Source organism: Pithys albifrons, chromosome 8 (genome assembly GCF_047495875.1).
Source record: "Pithys albifrons albifrons isolate INPA30051 chromosome 8, PitAlb_v1, whole genome shotgun sequence".
NCBI classification, from domain to species: Eukaryota; Metazoa; Chordata; class Aves; order Passeriformes; family Thamnophilidae; genus Pithys; species Pithys albifrons.
Genome location: NC_092465.1, coordinates 6138882 through 6161377, shown reverse-complemented (window position 1 = coordinate 6161377; position 22496 = coordinate 6138882). Strand labels below are relative to the sequence as shown.

The 22496-nt window shown below is 42.7% G+C and overlaps 1 protein-coding gene across 3 annotated transcripts in view; it reads left to right on the top strand.

The window, feature by feature from the left end:
* The first annotated feature begins 1203 nt into the window (after positions 1–1203).
* LOC139674985 (histamine N-methyltransferase-like) overlaps positions 1204–22496 on the top strand; it is a 44082-nt gene continuing 22789 nt past the window's right edge. For 2 of the 3 annotated variants that reach the window (XR_011698394.1, XM_071562100.1), the window contains exons 1-6: positions 1204–1300; positions 4110–4292; positions 5210–5262; positions 8519–8626; positions 12005–12135; positions 12678–12771. Coding sequence is in view for 2 of the 3 variants with exons in the window: in XM_071562100.1 (XP_071418201.1) it covers positions 4156–4292; positions 5210–5262; positions 8519–8626; positions 12005–12135; positions 12678–12771 (523 nt within the window). In the remaining variant the exon portion in view is untranslated. Of the gene's footprint in view, positions 1301–4109; positions 4293–5209; positions 5263–8518; positions 8627–12004; positions 12136–12677; positions 12772–15107; positions 16350–22496 lie in introns of those variants that run through there. The other variant, XM_071562099.1, reaches the window with a different exon arrangement.

The following is a 22496-nucleotide window of genomic DNA, read 5'->3' as shown; positions in this document are numbered from 1 at the left end:
ACTTAGGGTTTTATTTTCATTAAAACACCCCCTGAGAATAAAGTCATAGAATCAGAGAACCTTAAAGACCACCTAGTTCATAGTCATGCTTGTTGATTTGAAATGGCAAAAAAGCCACTGGTCTGCTTGGTCCTCCTGTGTGGCTTTGGCATCACTCTTTGAATCATAGATATGGTAGGTACTAAACACCATTCCTTGCTGAAGGACTTTGTATCTCATTCCCTCAAAGTGGTTTGGCAATGGTGCTATGTGTGGAGAGGAAAAAAAAGGGCAGTGGGTGTTGCCTTCCCAGTCATCATTCTGGCTGAACAATTTTAACTGTTGATATGAAATCTTTATTTCAGTAAACTCTCAGCTAAATGTCAAACTGCAGCCATTCTTCCTGTAACTGTGCCTTGGAAAGCATCGTTATTAATATTACCAGTATTATTTTATATGACTTCTGTAGTGTGAACAGTTCATTTCTCCTTGAACATTTCATTTCTCTGTCTAAGTCCAGAAGGAAAACTTCTTCATCTAACTTCAAAAAAATGACTTCTTGCTAAACATGAAGAAACAAAGATTAATTTGGGGCACACACAGGGCAAATATTTTATTAGTGCCCTGAACACCAAAACATGATGTGATAGCAGACATGGGTCAATGCTTTTATCCATGTTCCCTGGGATACAACTGCTCCAAACAGGGCTGCAGAGGGTGCACATAACTTGGAAAATGTTTCCCATTTCCCTCTGGAAAGTAAGGGATAAGAAGAATAGCTGCTGGCAAAACAACCAGCTAAACGGCAAAGCAATCTGTAATGGTAGGATTCTATAGGCAAACTGCAAATGATGCTGCCCATCACCACGTGCCACACACTGAGACAACTATTTCCAATTTGTCAAGAGCTGCATTTCCTATATACTGGTGGCAGGGCTTCATTTGTCATCCATACTCTAATTAGCACAGTGACAGGGTTCTGGGTCCGAATGCTCCCCGCGTGCTGCTGTCCGTGCCAGGCGTGTCCTGGGGGACAGCTGCTGGGGACCACGCAGAGGGGGCCAGTGGAGGTGGCTTGCAGGGTCGGTGCTGCCCCTCTGCCTCTACAGGCAGCTGCGGCCACACAAGGTTAAAGTTCTGGCGGCTCCTTCCTCAGGCAGCAAAACCTCCCCCGTTACGCCACGTCGCGGCCCCGGGGGTGGGACGGCAGCAGCTGCTGGGGAGGTGCCCGGACAAGAAGGTGGCTGGGTGCGAGCATAGCCCAGGAACTCAGTGGTGTCACCCCTGGGAGCCAGAGCGCCGAGGGACGCGGAGCTCTCCCGTAAGTACGGCCGCCTGCGAGCAAGTGCCAGCGGAGCAGATTCCGTCAAACCCCTCCGAGAGGGATCCCTCCTTCGCTGGCGCTCAGAGACAGTGTAATCCTGTGCTAATAAACCCAAGCTCCCGCTGCAAATAGTTTACAGCTGAAGGCACGCTCACTTTACTTTCTGGCTTCACAGGGAAGGTTTAAAGGGGTTTACAGCGAGTTTAAAGCAGGTTTCATTCTGCTCACGCTGCCGCAAAGCAGGGGCGGATCAAGTAACTGCAGCGTAAACAGTCTCTGCTTTCAAGACTCCTCACTCTTTTTAGGGAGCTACATATAAATTTGATTATTACTGAAAGGAACGTGCCAAAGTGAACATTATTATCCAAAAGTTTCTATCAGCCTAATTCAGAAACAGTCTTTTCCTTCCTGCTTTTTACTCATTTTTAAAGTTAACTGGCTGCAATTCAAACAGCAAAACACATAATGAAATAAATGGGGCAAATTCAAACAGTAATAAAAGAAACGAGAACAATTCCTTGAACTGCACCTAACACGAAAACGAATCTCAGCTGTTCATTAGAGACTGCGAGCAGGGGACATCAGCAAATTAAATCATGGGAACTAGAGGAGAGCATAGAAAAAAAAGGTTGATTATCTAAACTTCCTCTTATTAACTACAAAATATTTTCCAAGATAGAGGGTAGTAAAATATATTAGTGGCAAATGGCAAAGACTCTTTTTGCACTTAAAAGTTAGTAGTTGGGCAGAACAGAAGACTGGGCAAACAAGTAATGCATCATTGTGTTTTCAGAGGGGGTTAGCAGTGAGTAGATCTCACCAGAGATACATCCAGGAGTTTTTTTTCCTTACTCTTTCCAGCAAAATTCATGCTTGGTTTGCCCAGGTTAATTCAGGTGTTTCTGGGGGTTGAAGTGCTGGTTGTCTGGGTCAAGGATGCTGGCAATTTTTAAAGTGCTCCCATCTACTTATTAACAAGTCTTATTCATCAATGCTCTTTAGCATGCTCTCTTTTCTGGTTTTTCCCTTGAAAGCATCCTTGCCATCTGAGAAAGCGGGGAACAGGGAGCTTGCTGAAGCTGCTCTGCCTTGGTGACAGTAAGGGTGGAAGATCACACCTTGGGTCCTGCTCCAGAGGTCACCACTGGTCTTTGGGATGGCCCCAAGAGACACAGTTATCAGACACTGCTTATTGATTTCATGGCTCTTGTAGCAGCCCCTGCTGGAGGAGGTGTGTTGTCACCAATCTTCACCATGCTCCTTCCTGCAGGAACATTTGGGACATGTGGAGATGTGGCTCATGAGCTGCAAAGCCAAAACATGTCATGACTTGAATATTACTTTTGTCATAAGCAGCAAAAGAAAATGGGCAAAGTCAAGCAACTTATGTTGCATTGGAAAGGAGAGGGAACTGGGGAACTGCTGCTGCTCAGCGTGATGGTTGTCCTGAGAAATTGTTCTTCAGGGAGGAGTGAGCACCAGAAAGGGAATGAAGTGACGGCCAGGCAACATGGAGATGTCAGAAAGAAATCACCCCAAGCCTGTCTTTCTGCTGGTGTACAGGGGAGAAGGAGTTGGCACCATCATGTATAAGATTCTTATAAACAGGCAGGGAAGATGTGGCCTTGATGAGATGGATATTGGGTGAATGGAAAACTGGTTGCACGGTTAGAAAATTTGTGAGAGGTTCACTGCCAGAGAGGGACGTTATGGCAAGTATGAACCTGAGCCTGCTACTCTCATGTTTCTGTTCATGATTTGGAGGAGGAACAAGACTGTTGATATTTGTTGTGCAGGTAAGAGGGACTTGAGCACAACAGAGGCCAGAACTGTAATTCAAAGGGACGAGAGAAGTGATCTGGAAAAAGCCCGTGGTTTGTATTCTAGTGGTCATGCTGGTGAGAGAAGGCAAGGCGTGTGGGGTCTCAGTGGGGTCAGGGAAGCCATCCCGACTGTGCCAGGAGTCAGGGGATGTCAGCAGATAGGAGGCTTGGCTGGAGACAGTCCAAAGGGAACAATAAAAATAATGAGAGGTGGTTGGGATGTAACCTCTGCAGGAAAGCCAGAGGAAGTGGTAAGAGATGCTGTGGAAATAAGGTGCAGTCCTTAAGCATGGGGCCTGTGACAAGACATGATAGACTTAAACTGCAGTTTAAGAGAGGATGAAGACATCTTCACGCACTTTTCAAAGTGCAGCCTGATGTTTTCTGGCAGCACAATCTGCCTCCCTCGCTCCTGACTCCGTGTAAGCCGAGTTTAGCACAACATCCATTCCTGTAACTCACGTGACTTTGGTGAATTAACTACTTAGCCCGTGGGAATTGTACTGTTATCTTCAGAGAAACTAGAAAAATAAAGTGCATTTATAAGCTTGTATTGTTTTTACTCCACCATCAACATTCCCTTTAAGAACATCAACAGACTAAAAAAACAGATAGAAACATCTGCCAGCATCTCTGGAGATGGGTGTTGCACTTTCTCCTAATCCAGACCCAGCCTTTGGAGCCTCTCCATGAGTTCACAAAACAGGGGAATTTTTCTTTTATTTAAGAACCATCTAAAGATCCTTCTACTGGGTTTTAACAGAGCCCTGTGTCAGCACAGTTAAAATCTGCTGGCACTTCCTCTGCACAGATTAAAGGTGATATATTACCCTTTGTGCTTGGACCTGATTTACAGCTTCTGCTGCAAAATTTCGTAACACTCCTCTAAGTGCTCTAAGGTACCGTCGCAGGGCTGAGGATGTGGAGCGAAGTCCAGGAACCTGCTGACTTTGCCTCTCCAGCATTTTTCATTCCTTCTGTAGGTCTGAGAGGAGACCTGTCCCCTTCTGCCCCCTTTTGACTCCCAGAATGGCATCACCCATGAGGAGTTTGCTCTCCAATCCTGACAGATACCTCCAGTCATTCCGCCTGTTCCTCGAGAAGTCAACTGAGCATCAGAGCATGCGGCAGTTCATGGAGAGGCAGCTGCCGGAGGTGATAGCGAGGTAACACGGAGGTGGCCACTCTGAGCTGAAGGACAGCCTGGAGTACAGTCCTGTGATGGTGGTGGGCTCGGCTGGGCTCGGGGGGCTGCCTGTGAGAGGCAGATTGCTGGTCCCTGACAGCTGCCCCATCTGCAGGTCTCTGATAGGGCTTGGCTGGAGATTCCATTTGCACACACGGCTGGATGGCGGCTCTGTGGGACGGAGCCTGCTGAGCAGGAAGGAGATAAGGCTGCATTGTTTCCTCGCACACAAATACAGCTTGCCCTGAATCAGCTCTGAAATGCAGTAACAGATACTGCATTCTAACATTAAATCTGATTGAAAGCAGCTTTTTAAAACAAATCTTTTCAGGTAATATTCAGGGTCTCTCTTGTATGGCTGAGTCATTCTGCTTTGCCTGCCAATGTTTGTCCTTTGCTGGACCCCTCTCTTTGCAGGCTGGCTCAGGAGCAGGCAGCCAGCGCCAAATCCTGGCTCTGGGGAGGCTTCCTCAGGGCTCAGGGTTTCATGGCTTGGCCAAAGCCTCACTGAGGTCTTCTAAGAACATCGCAGTCTCCTTTCTTCCTCCCCATTTTGCAAGATGTAAAACTTCTACAATTGGTTTCTACGCTGCTGGTCCAGACCCAGGGATGTCTCTGTTCCTCTGAGCACAGACACAGAGAAGGAGTGTACCTGCTTCTACTTGTATGCACTCATAATGAAAGTCTCTACAAATCACCAAAATAGCTGGAAATGTGGAATCTCCAAAGAGCAAAGTTCTGAATCTGATCCCTCGTGCACACTCACAGGCATGTACAGATTACGTTTTGGTTTTGTCCTACAGATTTTAGTCTTCATGGAATCTCCACTGCTTTACATCTTGCATGAAACCCTCTCTACTGGGAACTCTACTAAAATGCATAAATAATGTTTTTCAGTATTGGAAATGGGAAGTCTACAATCAATGTTCTAAGTGTTGGTGGTGGAGCAGGTATGCTATGTACTTCAATATTCATGTTTTTACCAATTTTTTTTCCAAAAAAATAGAGGGTTAAAAATTGCAGGAAGGAGCAGAGTGGGAAATAAGTCTTTTCATGAAAGATCAGCTCCAAGGGACAGATGGTGTTAGTTGGTTTGCAACCACATCATCTGAAAACAGCTTGTGCTTCCCCACCCTCATTCTTTTATGTCCTCCACAAAAAAATCTTCTGAACCATCACTCCTGAAGGGCAGAGATAAGCTTGAATTGCCCCATAGTGTTTCTATACTAAAAAAAAAAAAGAAAAAATAGAAAAGTGCCATAATGTATTAGATTCCTCAGAATATTAATTTTTACTTGCATTGTAACTATTTACTGAGGTGATAACTCCCCATTGTTGCTATGTCACAGCCGTGGCTGAGCTCTGCTTTGCCTCTATGTATTCGCTGACCACAATCAATGCAGAAACAACTCCTGGAGTTACTGTTCCCCAAAACACTGGAGCTGAACATAAGCTCCAGAAGAAATCCATAAGAAATCAGAAGAAATAAGTATTTTATCTCAAGTTCATTGGGTGGGAAAACAATACCAGTAAGAGTAAGTGGTTTCTTCTCATTAAATTCTTGCTCAAGTTGTCCCATAGGTAAAACCCATGCTTTCTACTCTGTCCATTAAGTCACCACACTTACATTTTATATGAAGGGTTCATTTAGTTTAAATGCTCTAGTCATGCCATTGCCAAGGACTAATCATAGTTTTGTCAATCTTTCCTCCATACAATAATTGTATGTAAATAGTGGGCATTAGTTATAAAACAGACAGTGTGACCGGGCAGGAACATTGCTCTCCAAATGCAGGAAACCATTTTCCTGCCAAAAGAAATGTTTTTAATGGGAGCACTTTACTTGGTGAGGTACTTCACTGCCTGACCAGGGACAGCCCATCCTGGCATGGTGGACATTCAATCAAAAATGTTCAGGCAAAACTCACTTTGTGATGTACAAATCCCAAAATCACCAAACCCCATCTGCTCGCTGGCTCGTTCCCATCACAGGTCCTTGTGAGGTCAGGAGGAAGCCGAATCCCAAATCCCTGCACCAACCCAGGCTGATGTCGGAGGGCAGTGATGGAGCTGCTGCTCCAGCCCCATCCACCTCTGCACTTCACAGGGAGGGAGAATGGAGAGACCATTTCCTTTCTGCTTTTCCACCTCGAGAGACAGGGAAACCATTTAGTGCACATCCCATTACCCGCTCCGGTACCGGAGCCTGCCTTCCCCTACAGCCCCTGCCTTATTAAGGTCACACTCCAGCACGCTGCACTCTGTACCTTTAAACACCATAAAAGCCATCAACGCTGCTATAAAGTAGCAACTGTGCCATAAACTATCCTGTTACGTAAAATGTTTAATTAGAAACTTAATGGTGAACATAGTGGTAGCCTTTAAAAGGTAATTGTGTTGGAGAGTTTAAATAATTCCGATAGCCTAATTGCCAAATTGTTGATAATGCAAGCTGCCACCGATGACTGTAAAATGCCTCGGGACACTTGTTTGCATATAAAAGAGCTGACTGAAGTCAGTTAAAGCTGTGGATTAAATTATGAATCAAAGGGGTGTTTTTTTGGTTAAAAACAATACAAGGCTGGTTTGGCCGCAAAAAAAGTGGAAAGGGATATATGGAAATACAAAATTCAATTTTTTTTTAATCAGGTCCTGCACAGCTTTTTCAAAGGGCTAAATGATTTTATAGAAAGTTGGTAAAGCAATCAAAAGCAAGCTATTGTAGTAGTTTATTACAAATTCTGTTCCCCATGTTTACTGTGGCAGCCCTCACACAACTGGCTTTGCTCTGATTTTTGCAGCAATAGCAAAGCTGCTGCTATTTCTGCTGCTTCAGAAATTCTATTTCCCCTCTTAAAGAATGTGTTGCCACAGATGGCATGTAAATGTTGGTGTTAGTGGTTGCTTTAAGAAAGACATATAAGTCTGAAAAAATGAAACTCTTCCTCACTCTGTGTATTATGTCCTCTGGGCTCTAATGATCAATTTAATGCCCAATATTTTCCTTCTGTATCTGAAATTTTCTGTATAACGGAGCCAGTGCTGCAGTGTTGGAAGTTCAGGGGCACTGAAAATCATGAGGGTGGGCAGAGACTGTGCAGGCCTTCCCTTCACAATCCCTCAGCAAGTGCCTGTCTGGCCATCAGGGCTTACTGGTGATCTTCATTCAGTACATAACTTTATATTTGTAGAGAATTTTATATCATGGAGTTGTCCACAGTTACACCACTCAATATTTGCCTGTAACACAGCCCCTGGATCTATTATTCACCATAGTTACTCTCTGTTTCTCTCTTTCCACCTTAATGTATTTCTCGATTATTTTTTCCACCTGAAGTCTATCCAAGCACAGTAAGCACAAGTGAGCTTGGAGCAAGCTAAGCAAGCCAGTGGGATATTGTCCCTGGACCTGTGCCTCAGTCAGGAGTATCATCTCCCTGAGTTCCTGTATGCAGATGGGGTGAGATGCCAAGGAAGATGGCAGCTATTTTTAAAATGTTAAAATGTTGGATCTACTGGTACATCCATCAGTAAAATAATTACAGCTGGCCTTAACAGTGTTTAGAGAAAACTATTCCTCACAAAAAATAAGTACAGTCATCTGTGAGTCTTCTGTAAATAGAATTTGGATAAACACAAATGGAATGTGCTCTTTTCATTCTTTTGGGAAAAGTCACAGGACACTAAAGACAAATAGACATGAATATTGTCTCTGATTCCAGTGTAAACACATATTCTCTTTGCCTTTCCCTACATGACCTTGTAACCAGTGAGGCATTTGGCTAAAAATGCTCTTACTGACTCCTAAGAAATCCTGCCAGGTTCGCTGGTGACTTGGGACCATCAGGACTTGGCACCATCAGAGTCACTTAGGATCACTCCCAGGAGGTTAAATCCGCATCCAGAAATATGAGGTCAAACCACAGGCATGACTGTGTGTGGTAGTCCTGTGGCACTGTGGCAGTCAGGGAGGAGAAATGAAGGTAGTTGGGACAGATATTTAAATTTTTCTCAAATCCTAGAGCTCAATCTTCAGTGGCAACCTCCTGAGAATACAGAATAGCTGCACGTACCTGTGTGGTACATCATCTGTATATAAATAGCAGGCACCGGTCTTCAAAACTGGGGATGTGATGGTGGTGGAGAGAGTTCACATTTGCCTGAGCTCTGCTTTCATTGTGTGTTTCACATCGCCTGCTTCCCTAGGTGAGATGGACCTGCTGATCCTCTCAAAAGTACAAGCCAGATATCCCGGAGTCACCATCAGCAATGATGTGATAGAGCCAAGTGCTGACCAAATCTCCAAGTACAAAGGTATGTTTACATTAAATAAATAAAATTTACATTAAGTATGCTAAATGCATTAAAAATGTGGAAAGCTGGATGACTTAAAAAATTCACCATTTTATGTTTTTTTGCCGTCATTACTTCTCAACAATGTTCACTCATTAAAATCTTAGTCTCTCACACTGCAAGAACTCTGTGACAAATGCTTGACTACACAGACTTTAAAAGCCAAACAAGGTGGGAAGTGATGGGTGGTTGTATGGGAACAGAGTAAAATCTCCACATTTCAGAAAGTTTTTCTCCTTCAACTTGCACCGAATCAGGATCATCCCTTAGCATCAAAGGGAAAATTTTAGTGTCTCATGGTATTTCTCTCACATCTTAAAAATCGTTTCCAACAAATAGCACAGTGGTGCACTAAATTAGTTACCATGCTTTGAATTAGAAAACACGGACAGGAAAGCAAGACTTGGAGGAAAGACTTTAGCCATGTGCTCTGGGGCTTTGTTTGTTTCCTTCCAACTGCCCAAAGGTCTGAACAACACTCAAGAAAGGAAGCAAAGCATTTTCCAAGGAGGACTGAGTGTCAACAAGGGCACTTTGGTCAAACCGCCCTTCAAAGTGAGCATTAAATAGCAATTCACAGTTTGATTATCACCAGATTAACACCCACCAAGCTTCACCATAGCAGGTAATTACGGTGTTGTGTGGAGGTGACACCGGCTACACCCACGGGCTCTGAGCAGCCCCGAGCAGAGCAGAGCAGAGCAGAGCACACCTTCCCAGAGAGCGGCTGCTGAATGGATGTGACAGTAATGAATGAACCTCATCTGCAGACTGTGTTGCTGGAAATGAGCCAAACCGTAGTAAATACCAGACTGTAAAACCACACAGTAAATCTCCAACTCTTGCTCTTACTTAAGTCCTTAAAAACGAAGCATTTTCAGCATAAAGCAGCTTGTGGAAGTTAAAAAAAAATTATCCCTTTCTTCCTGCAGTGTGGGAGTTCAGAGTCACTGTAAATACCAAAGATTCCCAAGAAACACATAATTTTTTTTATATCTGTCCCTCTATTACATGGACATCTTTTAAAAGATGGCTCGTGCAAAATCCCAGGAGCTTTTCCATTGCTCCAGGCTGAAATGGTGAAGGATTGCCAACAGGGCATTATGAGACAATTTGTGCACTTCCACAAAGCATTCCTGCCCTGCCTGGACTACACAGGGCTGCGTTTGCTCTGAATCTTCCTAAGTAGTCCCACCACCTACCACCACCAGTCCTATTCTACTTCAGTGAGTTCCTTTCCAGAAGAAAGTTAAAAAAAATAAGATGTTGTCCTTAAGTTTTATGCTAATCTAGAAATGAAATATTCATCTGAATTTCTTTCTTTAAACTTTCTTATTTGGTAATTAATCATGTCCCCAGTAGGTACTGTTAATTAGGTTTCTGAGGCCCAGGATTTTCAGCAGAGAATTAGAAACATTATCTGCACCTCTGAGGATTCAGTAGTTATGTTTTGTGCCTCAGCAGATACTTTCTCCTAGGGAAGGAGAAGCCAGGCTCAAGAGGGAAACTTCATACTAGGACATGCAGTGATGACAAACTCAGGTTTCTCTTAGGCTGAGATGTATGATGGAAGCTCTCCTCAAACTCCATGGCCAGGCTGTGGATTTCCTTCATCCCTGGTCCATGGCCAGGTGAAGTCCCTTGGTGACTGTAACTGGAGTGTTGAAGCTCCACAGCTGAGCTGCATTTCCGTTGCAGACCTTTAGGCAGCCCAGTGTTGATGGCACCTGTCAGGGGCACATGACCAGCTTGGATCAGGACAACAATCTGAGGTGAACTCAGGAGGAAAGCAAGGAAAACTTTTCAAAATGCCTTCAGATGAATCTTTGGGCAGAAAATTCCCATAATGAGTTTGCCTTTCCTGAAATTTTGACTTTAAAGGCCGACCCTGGCAAGCAATTCAGTTTTTATCCTAGCTCCTCCTTGCAGGCAGATTAGCAATTGAACTGAACCAGACTGCACCAGATTATTGGTGATGGGGATGTGAACTGCTGCTGGATGATGCCTCAGTTTAAAATAGCAAATGAAATCTGAGCTGCAAGTGCTGGGGCCAGTGACTGATAAATGGAAGCTAACAGAGCTCCAGTGGCAGCATCTGAAAGGGGTGGCCCATTTCCAGCCACAGAAGAGAGGAGATAAACACTGATGGGGCATTTCTCATCTGTCTGACAGGGCTATGTCCTAATCAGAGCGGAAAAGGAGAAACATTGTCGTTAATGGTGTAAAGGCACCGGTCTTAGCAAATTGTGCTGTTTTGAACATGTGTTCTGTAGCTAAGGCTCAGTCTGCCTTTGGGCCATTTAAGTTTTAAATTTATGCTAACTCCAGCGAAGCACAGGAATTGCATCCAGGCTACTTTGTCCTGCAGCAATCCCAAGCACCAGTCAGGAGCGCAGCGAGATGAGCTCCATATGCCAGCAGATGGGCATTAGTATTCCAGCATCCCCTAAATTGTGAAATTATGTCTCCGTTTTGCTCCTATAAAAAGCAAAGAAACGCAGTGATGAGCCAGGCCCTCCATGTAACTTATTCTTCGAATCCACTCCTCCACCTTTCTGCTTTCCTCAGTTGCTGATGTGCACTGCATTGAGGTCTGAAACCTGCCATGTGTCACTGCTTATACTAGTCTTTGATTTAAAACATTTTGCCTGAAGAAGTTGGCCAAAACTGTGGCCTTTTGAAAAATTATTTTAACACAGCAGAAACTGAATGTCAAGAGATGGGTCCTTGTTTATGGAGCAAAGCTCCTTCCCTCTCCTCCCACCCCAGTTATACAATCTCAGAAGGAGACATTTGCTTTCTCTGCCCTTCTCAACCTTTTAATTGTACTTCCCTCTACAATAACCCCCACTTTGATCCATCCTTGAGCATCTGTATTTATTTGGGGAAAACCCTCCACCATAGCCTGGTTTCTGCTCAGCCACATGGGGGTTTTGTGGCACTTTTGGGGGGGTGCCATCAGTTGTTCTGTTCAGCGTGAAATGTGCTGCTTGTGGCCTCATAGTTGCTAATCCCAACCAACATCTTTTAATTCAGCTTGAGCCAGTCATGGGGAAGAATTTCTTTTTTTTTTTTTTTTTAAGTCAGGTAAATACCAGAGGAGTCCAAATGGGGGAGCAAAGGGAAAAGCATCAGACCCTCTTAAGACTTCATCCTGCAAAGCCTTACAGACTCCTCCTCACATATGGGCTTAAGGTTTTAAATATTTCACTGTTGTGTATAACTGGTACCAAAACTCTCTATCTAAATAGGACTTTTGGGTATATTAAAGCTCTGAGTGGAAATCAGTCCCATATTTGCAATTGAAATAACTCTGTCCTGCCTTCTCCTGTATTTCAGAGCGTGTGGCTCAGGCATCAAACCTTGGGAATGTGAAGTTTACCTGGCACAAGGAGACAGCTTATGAATATGAAAGTCGAATGAATGCAGAAAAGAAGTCTAAAAAGTGGGACTTCATTCACATGATCCAGGTAAGAGTCTCTGCAAGGTAAATGCTATCAAAGGCTTGGCTGTTAAAAGTATGCATGAAGTATGTGACCTCATTATCCACTCTAAGGGGAAGGAAGGTGAGTTTACCTCCCAGTAATTTGCAGTACTTCAGCATAAGTGAACTGCAAAAATGAAAAGCAGCTTTGAGCACAGTAGTCCTATTAACCAGGCTGTGGGTGGCAGTCAACTAAAAATACATTTTAACTAGTGTCTTCAAAAGCTCCTTGTCCTCTCCATGAAATTGCCTTTGTATTTCCAAGTTCACTGAAGCCATTACAAGCCATCTTCACCATGAAGAAAGGCAAATCTCTTTATCTCAGGTTAATGAATGAACATGAGCTTGGGCCTGGGAGAGCCAGAGAGCAGGCACAGCAGTAACAGCCCTGAGCCTGGCATCTTGCCTTGTTGTCCTGCTGCTCTTCTGTCAGGATTGCCCCTGTTTGGTTTCTTTTACCAGTGGTACTAGTTATAATAGTCACTGAGGGTGGCACTGTATGTCTGTAAGCACCTCTGCTTTTTCCAGATGCTGTATTATGTGAAAGATATCCCAGCAACTATCCGGTATTTCCACAGCCTCCTGGAGTCACAGGGGAAGCTCCTCATTATCCTGGTGTCAGGTGAGAGCTGCTCCACCAGTGCTGCTCAGTCAGCAAGGGCCATGAGCACCTTTGGGGTTCCTCTGAGTTTAGCACAGGCCATTGATGTGAACTGACATCCACTGAGACCTGCTTGGGTTGTAAAGACCAAAGTGTTAGAGCCACCAAACCCATGTCATGGGCACAAAATACCTTCCTTTTGCCCTGTGCCTTTCCCCATCCTACAGCCTGCCCAGCCATGGACAGCAACAGAGGCTCCATGTCAGGTGAGAGGCTCCATCCTGCAGCTCTCACTCACAGGAGCTGCCCCAGCCTCTGCTGTTTGCTGGAAAAGTCTTTCCAGGCTGGGCACGGTGTTCTCTCACTCCCAGAGCCTTGTGGCATTAAGCAAATGGCTACAGTGGGGCTCGGCTGTGCCATACAGCAGGTGTTAGAGCACATATGGTTCATTTTCTTCTCAAACTACCCATTTCCTTAATATCATCATTTTAGATAGAAAACAGCCTTCTTAGGCTGTTTCAGATCTCACAGAGATGCTCTGTTGTCAATCCAGCAGGAAAAAGCAGGAGCAGAGTAAACAAGGACCTTTTAATACTGTGAGCAAGGTGTGCCAGAGATACTACAATGGTGCAGTCCAATTTGACTCTGGAAAGGCTTTAATTTGCTTTAAAAGCTACGGAAATTTTAGTTGAGTAAACAATCACATCTGATAATTTTGAAAGGGATGTTAAGCATTATTTGTACAGAGGTTTAAGCTTAATTTCTTACTGAATTTGGCCATGTCTGCAAACTGTATTTGACAAAGTTGCTTTTTATTTTGTTCCTGAAGGGTACCCAGAGAAGTGACAGTTTTCTGAACTGAAGTTATTCAAACTACATTTTATCCAAAATGTTTTTGGTTCAAAGTGTTTTCAAGCAGTTCATGACAAGAAATCTGTATTTTAAATTATACTATTTAAAATTATTTTAAAAACTTTGCTTGTTCTTTGGCTGAATAAGAATAGATCATAATGTCAGACTATTGCTGATTGCCTGCACGTATTTAATTGAAACTCTTTTCCAGTTGCTTAACCTATCCCTTTGGATAGTGACAAACTGTGAACAAAGGAAGGAACATGTGCCTATTCAAAATGAAAATTATTAAAGTACTGAGTTCATGAAAAGTATTTGAAGTCCTCTCTGGGCCAGGTGATTCCATATTTTCTGATGGAGCAGAAATTGCTGGGGCTGACCAAAAAGTGGGAGAGAGAAGCAGGACTCAGAATAGGAGAGAGGAAAGGAAAAGAAAACCTTTGGGGAAAACAAGAGAATAGTGAGGAGGAGGAAGAAGTGCCATGACAATGAGCACTGAAGCAAAAAGAGGTACTGAAAGATCAGCAGCATAAAGCTCATTTCAAAAGAGGAAATGTCATCTCCAACACAAACAGATCAGTGTGTGTTAATTGAAAGCCATTCTGGGAGCCGGGTTGGGAGGAGAGGGCTTGGGTAAGTTGGTGGAGGTTACAATCCCTCCTGCTCCGACCCTTCTGGGAGAGCAGGCGAGTTGCAGAAACTGTGGATCTGTTTACATCGCCCTGAAAACAAAAGCAGTGCCATATGCTGAGCCTATCGAGGGCCATTATAATAATGCTGCGTTCAGGTACTGTATAATTGCTCGGCTCCGAGACGGCACTGAGTCACACAACACTGACACCAGCACATTTCCTGCAATTAGTGCTCTGCATTCAATTTCCACCAGGTGAAAGAAAATATTGGAGCCTCTCTTCTAAACACCAAACTGTTTATTTGGCTATAAATAACTGTTTGCAGATAAAGCAACTGCAAAACCGCAGAGCAACTGGTTTTAGTACTTAGGGAGAATTATAGTTGTAACTTTCAAGAGCTGCTCATTAGGCTTGAAGTTATTTTCATCCTGTCCAGTCATTGTGGGTAATCCTTTTAAAAATTATTTACAGCAGAATTACTGAATCAAAGATCCAGGTTGAGGGAAAATAAAGATGTGAAGACATAACTGGGGAGTTTTCAACTTACCCAGCTAGTTTTGCTGTTTAAAATGTCTCTTGAGAAGAGAGTCATGCACAAGGGTGAACTGCTCTGGACACACCTGGGGGCTCTGGGGAGAGGTGCTGGAGCTCCAGGGTGGGTAATGTGTCCTTCAACTCTGGCAGTCCCCAAACCTGAGGTACAGAAGCAGGGAGGCAGCCATTTCCACCATGCCCCAGGACACATCCCAACTCTGGAAAGATCCCACTCACAGTGATGACCACTGGTAAAAAAAAAACAACAGATGATCAGAAATGTGTTCAAATAATGTGTTTCCTTACTCCTGAGCATTTTTCTGCTCATTAATCTCTTAGGAAACAGTGGCTGGGAAACACTGTGGAAGAAGTACAGGTCTTCCTTCCCCCTGGGTGATCTCTGCTCTTATGTTTCCTCTGGTGACTTGCCAAGGATACTGGATTCGGCAGGGCTGAAGTACCAGCTCTATGAGCTCCCATCCCACATGGACATAACAAGCTGCTTTATTGAAGGGGACAAAGATGGGGAGCTGCTGCTGGATTTCCTAACAGAAACTTGTGAGTTTTCTAAAACTGCTCCTCCCGAACTAAAGCGGCAGTTAATGGAAGAGTTAAGGAAACCTGGATGCAGTGAAAGTAGAGATGGGAAGGTGCTTTTCAATAACAACCTGGGTGTAATAGTGATAGAACCGTGAGTTAACCCCTTCTTGTTTCTTAATCCAAAGCAAAAAGTCAGATACAAACTGTAAAGGACCAAAATACCTTTTTTCCATCTTTTTAAATGGCTTAATTCTGCACTAATATATCATTTTTTGAGCTTGTTAAGAAATCAGTATTAACATCTGTTGTTATAAGTGAGCTTTAATACCTGATTAATTCTACACTAATCTATGAATGTGTAACTCACTAAGCAGTAAATTGTGTTTTATTGTATGGATGTTGTATAATCAGCTGTAATTCAGGCCATCCACTCAGGCACTGCAGACACTAACCATTTCCTAAGAAATAATCCAGAACTACATGTGGTTTCATCATCTTCATTTAAAAACTCTCTACAGTCCAAATAAGCAAATTACAACTTCTCAGTGCAGCTGGCAGGAGTGGAGGCTCATAAGGACTGACCATTGTGTGGCTCCTTGATGGGATTTCTTGAGCTTGTGACTTTAAGATCCCAGACCTCCAATTACTGTGGAAGTGGCCTTACACCTACATGTTCAACTGTTATCTTTGCAGCCAACTCTTAGTGGCTCTGCTTCCCTTTTCCTGTATTTTCACTTTAAGATTATGTATCTGCAGAGCAATTTGTGTGCCAGGTCCACACAGGTGCTACAAGAGGGAAGCAGTGGAAGGTGGTTGAGGCACAGAGTTGGTGACAACTGTCCTGGAGAGGAAGATTGATCCCTGATGCAAAGTCTTTGTTAAGAATCAGCTGCTGCAGTCACACAGGGCTTTTTATTTTATATTTTTAATTAACCACACAGACCTTCTGGTCACAGCCTTTCCTTTGCCTGGCAGTGAGGGTCATGAGGGTCTTTGAGCTTTGTAAGAAGGAAAATGTAAAAATAAAATTTGATACCAAACTGACAAGTTCCAGTAGCACTTGTTTCATTTTCAATGGTGTGTCAGGTCAATCTATTCAATATATAGGGAGTTCAGCAGGAAGGTGTTTCACCTCCTTGGTCCCTGCTCCATGTGAGGCTGTTGTGGTTGATGCATTTCTTTTGCTAAATGGTTTTATAGTTTTAAGAATGATTTTGCTGTCTGTGAGGCTGAAGGCATAGTGGGATACAACACAGTCGCTTGAATGGATTTAATAGTCTGAATACACAATTTGTCCCATGAGACTGGTGTGATTTGTGCCATTGAAATAATTTGATTCAGTGTTGAAATGGTTTACTTTAGGTAATACTTTAGCTGCAAGAAATTATGTTTTACTATTGCACACACATTTCTGATACAATATAGATTATTAATGATTTGAAGTGATTTCAAGAGATCGTATTAGGCGTTAATAGCTGTTTATATTCATTTTAGGGCAAATTATTTGAAACAAAAACTTCTCCTAGTGCTCAAATATTAATTCCAGCGCATTTTAGAATGTTTCCATGATATTTCTCAGCTGTTGAACTGAACAAGATCTATTACCACTTTACACAGTTCTGTGCACAGACTCCTGCATTACAAGACCTCAGTATATCTATAAACTGGTACGGTCACATGGCAAAGCAGGAAAGAAAGAAAATCTCTCATTAGAACAGATTGCTGCATGCACTTCTAATGGGAAACAAATTAAAGTTGCAATTATTTTTGTAGCTCTTTTGTGCTGTCAGTGACCTTTTCTAAATGGTGCTTGCAAAGGAGGTGACCGCTGAATATTGCACATCAACTCTGTCAGGAGTGAGATATTTTTGTGAGCCACAGAAATGCCAAAACAAAACCTAAAAGCTTCAAAACCAACAAAAAACCCCAGCAATAAAATGCACATGCAGGTCCTGTCGTTTTCTTTTTTAGCAGACTTAACACCACCCCAACCCCCCAAAAAAAACCAAACACAAAAAAAAAAGGTGTATAGGAGGGTTTGAGAAAGGTTTGTTTTTAAAATGTGTGAGAGATCAGGAAAGATGAGTAGCAGCAGAGCTAATCTGGAGAGAAGAGACGAGGGTATGACCACACACACACAAAAGAGATGTTCATTGTGAATGCACAAGAGAGTTCCTTCACCTCTTTTGCTTCTGAGGAGAATTTCATTTAAAAACTAGGGGGAAAAATACAGTAACCACCATGCTGTATATGCAGCTGCTTCTGCTAAGGGACTGGGGGAAAACTGAATCAGCAGAGCACCCTTGAGGAATAAATTATTTTTAATTTTAAATTTGTAACACACACATTTCCAAGAAGTAAATATTATTTAGGAAATGAGTATGGGGAAGCACAATTTTATGCTCATTTTACCATAAAAACTGAAGGACATTTTTCAGATCTCTCAAACAGCTTCCTAAGAAAGTGAAGAACCACATTTTCATTTGAGAATCACACTTTGTTGAACATTGAGGTACTGCTATTTCACAGCATGGGTTTGGAGGGCAGTTTGTCCACGGACTGGGATTTACATGGCAATTTTGAGTTTACCTGTGTGCTTTCTGCACTGAATTAATTGTTTTCCTCTCAGAAAGTCTGCCTTATCTTAACCAGCAGAAATTGCTTTCCAAAGCATGTCTCCAGACCAGCCTTGGCTGTTGCAAACCCCCAGGTAGATGTGTGGGCCAAATGGAACCACAGAATCATAGATTGGAAGGGACCTTAAAGATCATCCAGTTCCAACTCCCCTGCCATGGGCAGGGACACCTTCCACTATCTAAAGTTGCTTCAAGCCCTGCCCAGCCTGGCCTTGGACACTTCCAGGGATGGGGCAGCCACAGCTTCTCTGGGCAACCTGTGCCAGGGCCTGCCCACCCTTACAGGGAAGAATTTCTTGCTAATAATTAATCTAAGCCTGCCCTCTGTCAGTTTGAAGCTATTCCTCTTGTGCTATCATTACATGCCTTGTAAAAAGGGCAAACTCCAACACTATATTTTCCTCACTTACACCCCCAGAAAACTGGCTTATGAGCTTTATACAGAGATTCACTGAGAGCAATGGTATTAAACCAGCATAATATTGATGGAAACAAGTAAGTCTTCAGGATACCTGTGTTAAAAAATATACCAGAAATGATCCTGAATGTTCTTCATGCATGGGTGTTCCTTTATGGCTAAATACACATTTTAGCTATGAAATGTGACTCTGGGAAATGCAATCCTTAATATTGCACCTCTATATTTCTCAGAGATGGTGTTTGTCTTTAAATTGGGAGACATCCTTTTTTATTTTCATTTCATAGACACATAAACCTGGAATATACAGATTCTAATTCAGGTACAGGAGAAAAATATCTGGCAGGTGGGAGGAGGAGGAAGAGAAGAAAGTCTCTTTTGAAACAGTACACAGACATCCAAGCCTGTGTTGCTCTGATAACTGAAAATGAGCTTGTGGCTCTGATGCTGCATCAGGTGATTCTTTCCCAAAGTAATTCCCGTGGGAGGTTTGCTGTGCAGAAAAGGGAGGGAATAGCCCAATGTCCACCAGGAAGGTGTGGCTCTGGAGCGATGCCACACAGGAAGGCTGGGGCAGAGTCACAGTGGGGATGACCCTCTCCAAAGGAGCTCAGACTTCATGTGTATATCCCCCTACATCAAACACATCTGCCTGAGCAGCTTCAGGGCCGTTACTTTAAATCATATGTGGAAAAACATTCTCCCTGCTCTGTTAATTGCATAGCAAATTGAACAAATGCACTCACAGCTCGGCTGCTGTCACCATTCCTACGTAGGTGTAATTCATGCTTGCAGCCCATGATAGGATTTTTAATGTCATTTCACAGTAGGGCAAAGTCTTCATTTTTAATAAAAATACAAATGCTAAAATGAAATGGATTAATATCTAATTTTATGTCTTCATTTACATGATGTGCAAAATTATCTTAAATATTTGTTATGGATGGAGTGGCTTTCCACCAATTTAGGCTTTTTTTTTTTTCATACTGGAGAATGTTAACAGAAATTGCAGCATAAATCATTGCCTTGTAGAGTACCAGAAGGCGCATATAAAAACCCATATCTTTACTGCACATATTTCCCATTAACCATAATCTATTAGTAATTGAAGTTCATTACAAATTCTTGTAGACTTTACTGCTATCATGCTGCATGACATAGTGAACCTGGCTTGCATAACAAGAAGTCCTTGCTGGGAAATATCCTATTAACAATGACAGTGCATTTGTCATTGTGATAATAAATCCAAAGCTGCCTGTAGATTATAAATTATTGCGGCTCCATTTCCACTGTTGTAGTTTAAAAGTTTTGTCAGCACTTCCATTTTACCCCTGCTTTACAGGCAGTTATAACCTGGCCATAAAAATCTGCACAAAGCTGAATCTTGGCTCACAAGGTCTCAGTCCAAGAGCGCCTTTCGTCCCTCCCTGAGATTCATATTTCATCCACATGAAAACCTTTGAGGCAGAGGCTGTGTTTATGACAGATTTTAGGTCTTGCATTTGCATAGATTTTAATTGGAAAAAAACCCAAGCCATTTGACAAGTAATTTGTCTATAATATTTCTAAAGATTGTGGTAAAATTTAAAAATTCATCAAGACAAAGAAATGGGAGCTGAGCTGAGTGTTCGCTATATTAGCACCTGAAAAAGCCTCAGTCCTTATCTCCAGGTGCCACAGACTTTGGGGAGACATAAGGCACACCCTGCATCTCTTCAAAGGAGAAACTGAAGAGAAAGGATGCTCCCCATATGCCTCACAAAGGTGTTTGGAGCATTAATTACTAACACTGAAATTCTGGCATCCACTCAAGTCATCCTTCATCATGTCTATGCAATTCTTTCAGCTCTATATAGGTTTTAAGTGTTATTAAATAAAATTGCCACAGAGTTGAACTTTAAGTGTTAATTATGACTCGAGATATAAATGACATCAGGTCAAATCTTTCACAGTTTAACTCTGTAATTGACTTCAGCTCTCTACACCAAGGGATATCTATTTCGCTGAATGCATCTGTCTATCACATTTCTCAAGTGCCTATAGCAATGCATCCAATTAGCTGGACGTAACCATAGTGCCTTAGCAGCTCCTAAGGAGTGTAGGATGAAGCCTTCATCTCCCTGAAATCATTGGGAAAACTCCCTCCCACCAGCAAGGCCAGTTTTTCACATCATCCTGCAATACGTGCTCTGTTTTTAACTACTCTTTTCATGGGGTGGACAATGGATTTTGAAGTAAATATAATAATTGTCTTTCCACATCAGTAATGTCTTTCATCTCACAATGCCCCAAATTACTTTAAAATCTTGGTATGCAGAATCACTTCACTTGCCACTGAGGTGCAGAAATCTCCTGAGTGACATTCGGCAGCTGTTGGATGGTTCATGGCACCGTTTCACCACAATTTATGGTGGGATGAGGAGGAGGAGAAAGAGGTGACTTTTAGCAGTCAAAGTGACAATGCCAAGGAGCAAAAAGCAATTTTCTGGGCTGGCACTGTGCAGGGACATGGGCATTAATAAGTCTTCAGCCAAAACTGCAACCAGCTTCCCCTTTTCTGTGGCAGTGGAGTGGTGGGACATTGGGCTGGGATAAGGGGTTTGCTCAAGATGAAGTCCAGCACCCCTCTCAGCTCGGCACATCCAACAGCTCATGCTGGTCGTGGAGCCAGGAGTGTCTACACCAATGGGCTTGACAGCAGCTTTTGTGTTGCAGTCCTACCTGTCTGCAGTGTCCTGGTGCTCCTTCACAGGATGGCAATGGGCAGCTCTGCTACAGCTCACAGTCAGTCCCTGTTAGCTCGTACCTCCCAAACATCACATCCAAATCTTCACAATCTCCTTGCACATCAAGAGTCACTTCACTGCCAGCTTGTCTGTATTGTCGAATCTCTGGGCAAAGAAAACCAAAACCCAATGAACACAGAATTTAATTAATTAAAGACTATGTCATCCTTTCCCGCTTTGAAATCCCTCAGTCCTAATCATGTCATAGTTTTACACTCACACAGAATATAAGGACCTAATACCCTTGGGACTTCTAATGCTATAAATACATTTTGATACTTTTATGACCATGATTTTACAGAGGTCACAATGAGGTACCATTTATTTTGGTGAGGGTAAGCAGGATATTTGTCAGCAGATATAATCTCTTTGTTTTCTTAAAGAAAATGAAATGACAGTATTTGGAGGCTGTTTCAAGGATCTAGTGTGTTACAAAGGATCCTGGCAAAGATGAATTAGTGGCCAGTGTATAGGTGATCTTGCCAAAAATGAATAGCAATGCAATTTATCATACGCTTCTGTAATTTATCTCATGACCATGTATTAGATTAGATAAAGACAGAAAGACATGTGAATTGGGTGGACTGGACTAGTACTGAAAACTTACACCTGCTTTTATTGGGCTTGACAGGAAGATTTCTGTTGCCTACATTACAATCAGAATTTGGTTTCACATTTTTATTTTACTTGGAAGTATGATCTTGTCCAGCAATGAGAAAAAAGCTAACACAACATTAAACTTTGTTGATCGTGTCTATTTCTTATTCAATACAAATTTTTCCATCATATATTTCACATTCAATCAATTAAAAAATGTAAATCTAATAAAAAAACACTTAGAAGCTTAAAAGGAAGAGTAATAAGCTGCTGTGAAACTGCTGCAAACACTCATTCCATGCTGCACCGTTTTCAAGGTAACAAACCAATAGTTTATTTTGTCCCCTTCCAACAAAATCCATACTTCAAACCCCACTTTTCATACCAGATCGGTCTGTCTGTAAGACAAACAGTCTGCAGCTCAGGGTGTTTACCTACAACAGCAAAAAGATGTGCTACACTGCCTTCAAATTCAGGAGTATCACCAGCTACCTTCTTCAGGCTGGTTGTGAGCCAGTGATTGATACCTGTTCTTTTGCATTGCTTTCCTCTCATATCTCTCTGTCCTGCTGCTATAATCGATCACAGATTTTTCCATCAGGCTCCATGTCAGATTAGGACAGTGAACATGACTGGCTTAGAACAAACTGCTTCAAAGTGCACCGAGGCAGGCTCAGGAGTCAAACATCTCTAACAGTGACTGTACTGGGCACATCCAGGCAGACAGCCCAACAGGAAGTCAGTAATGTGC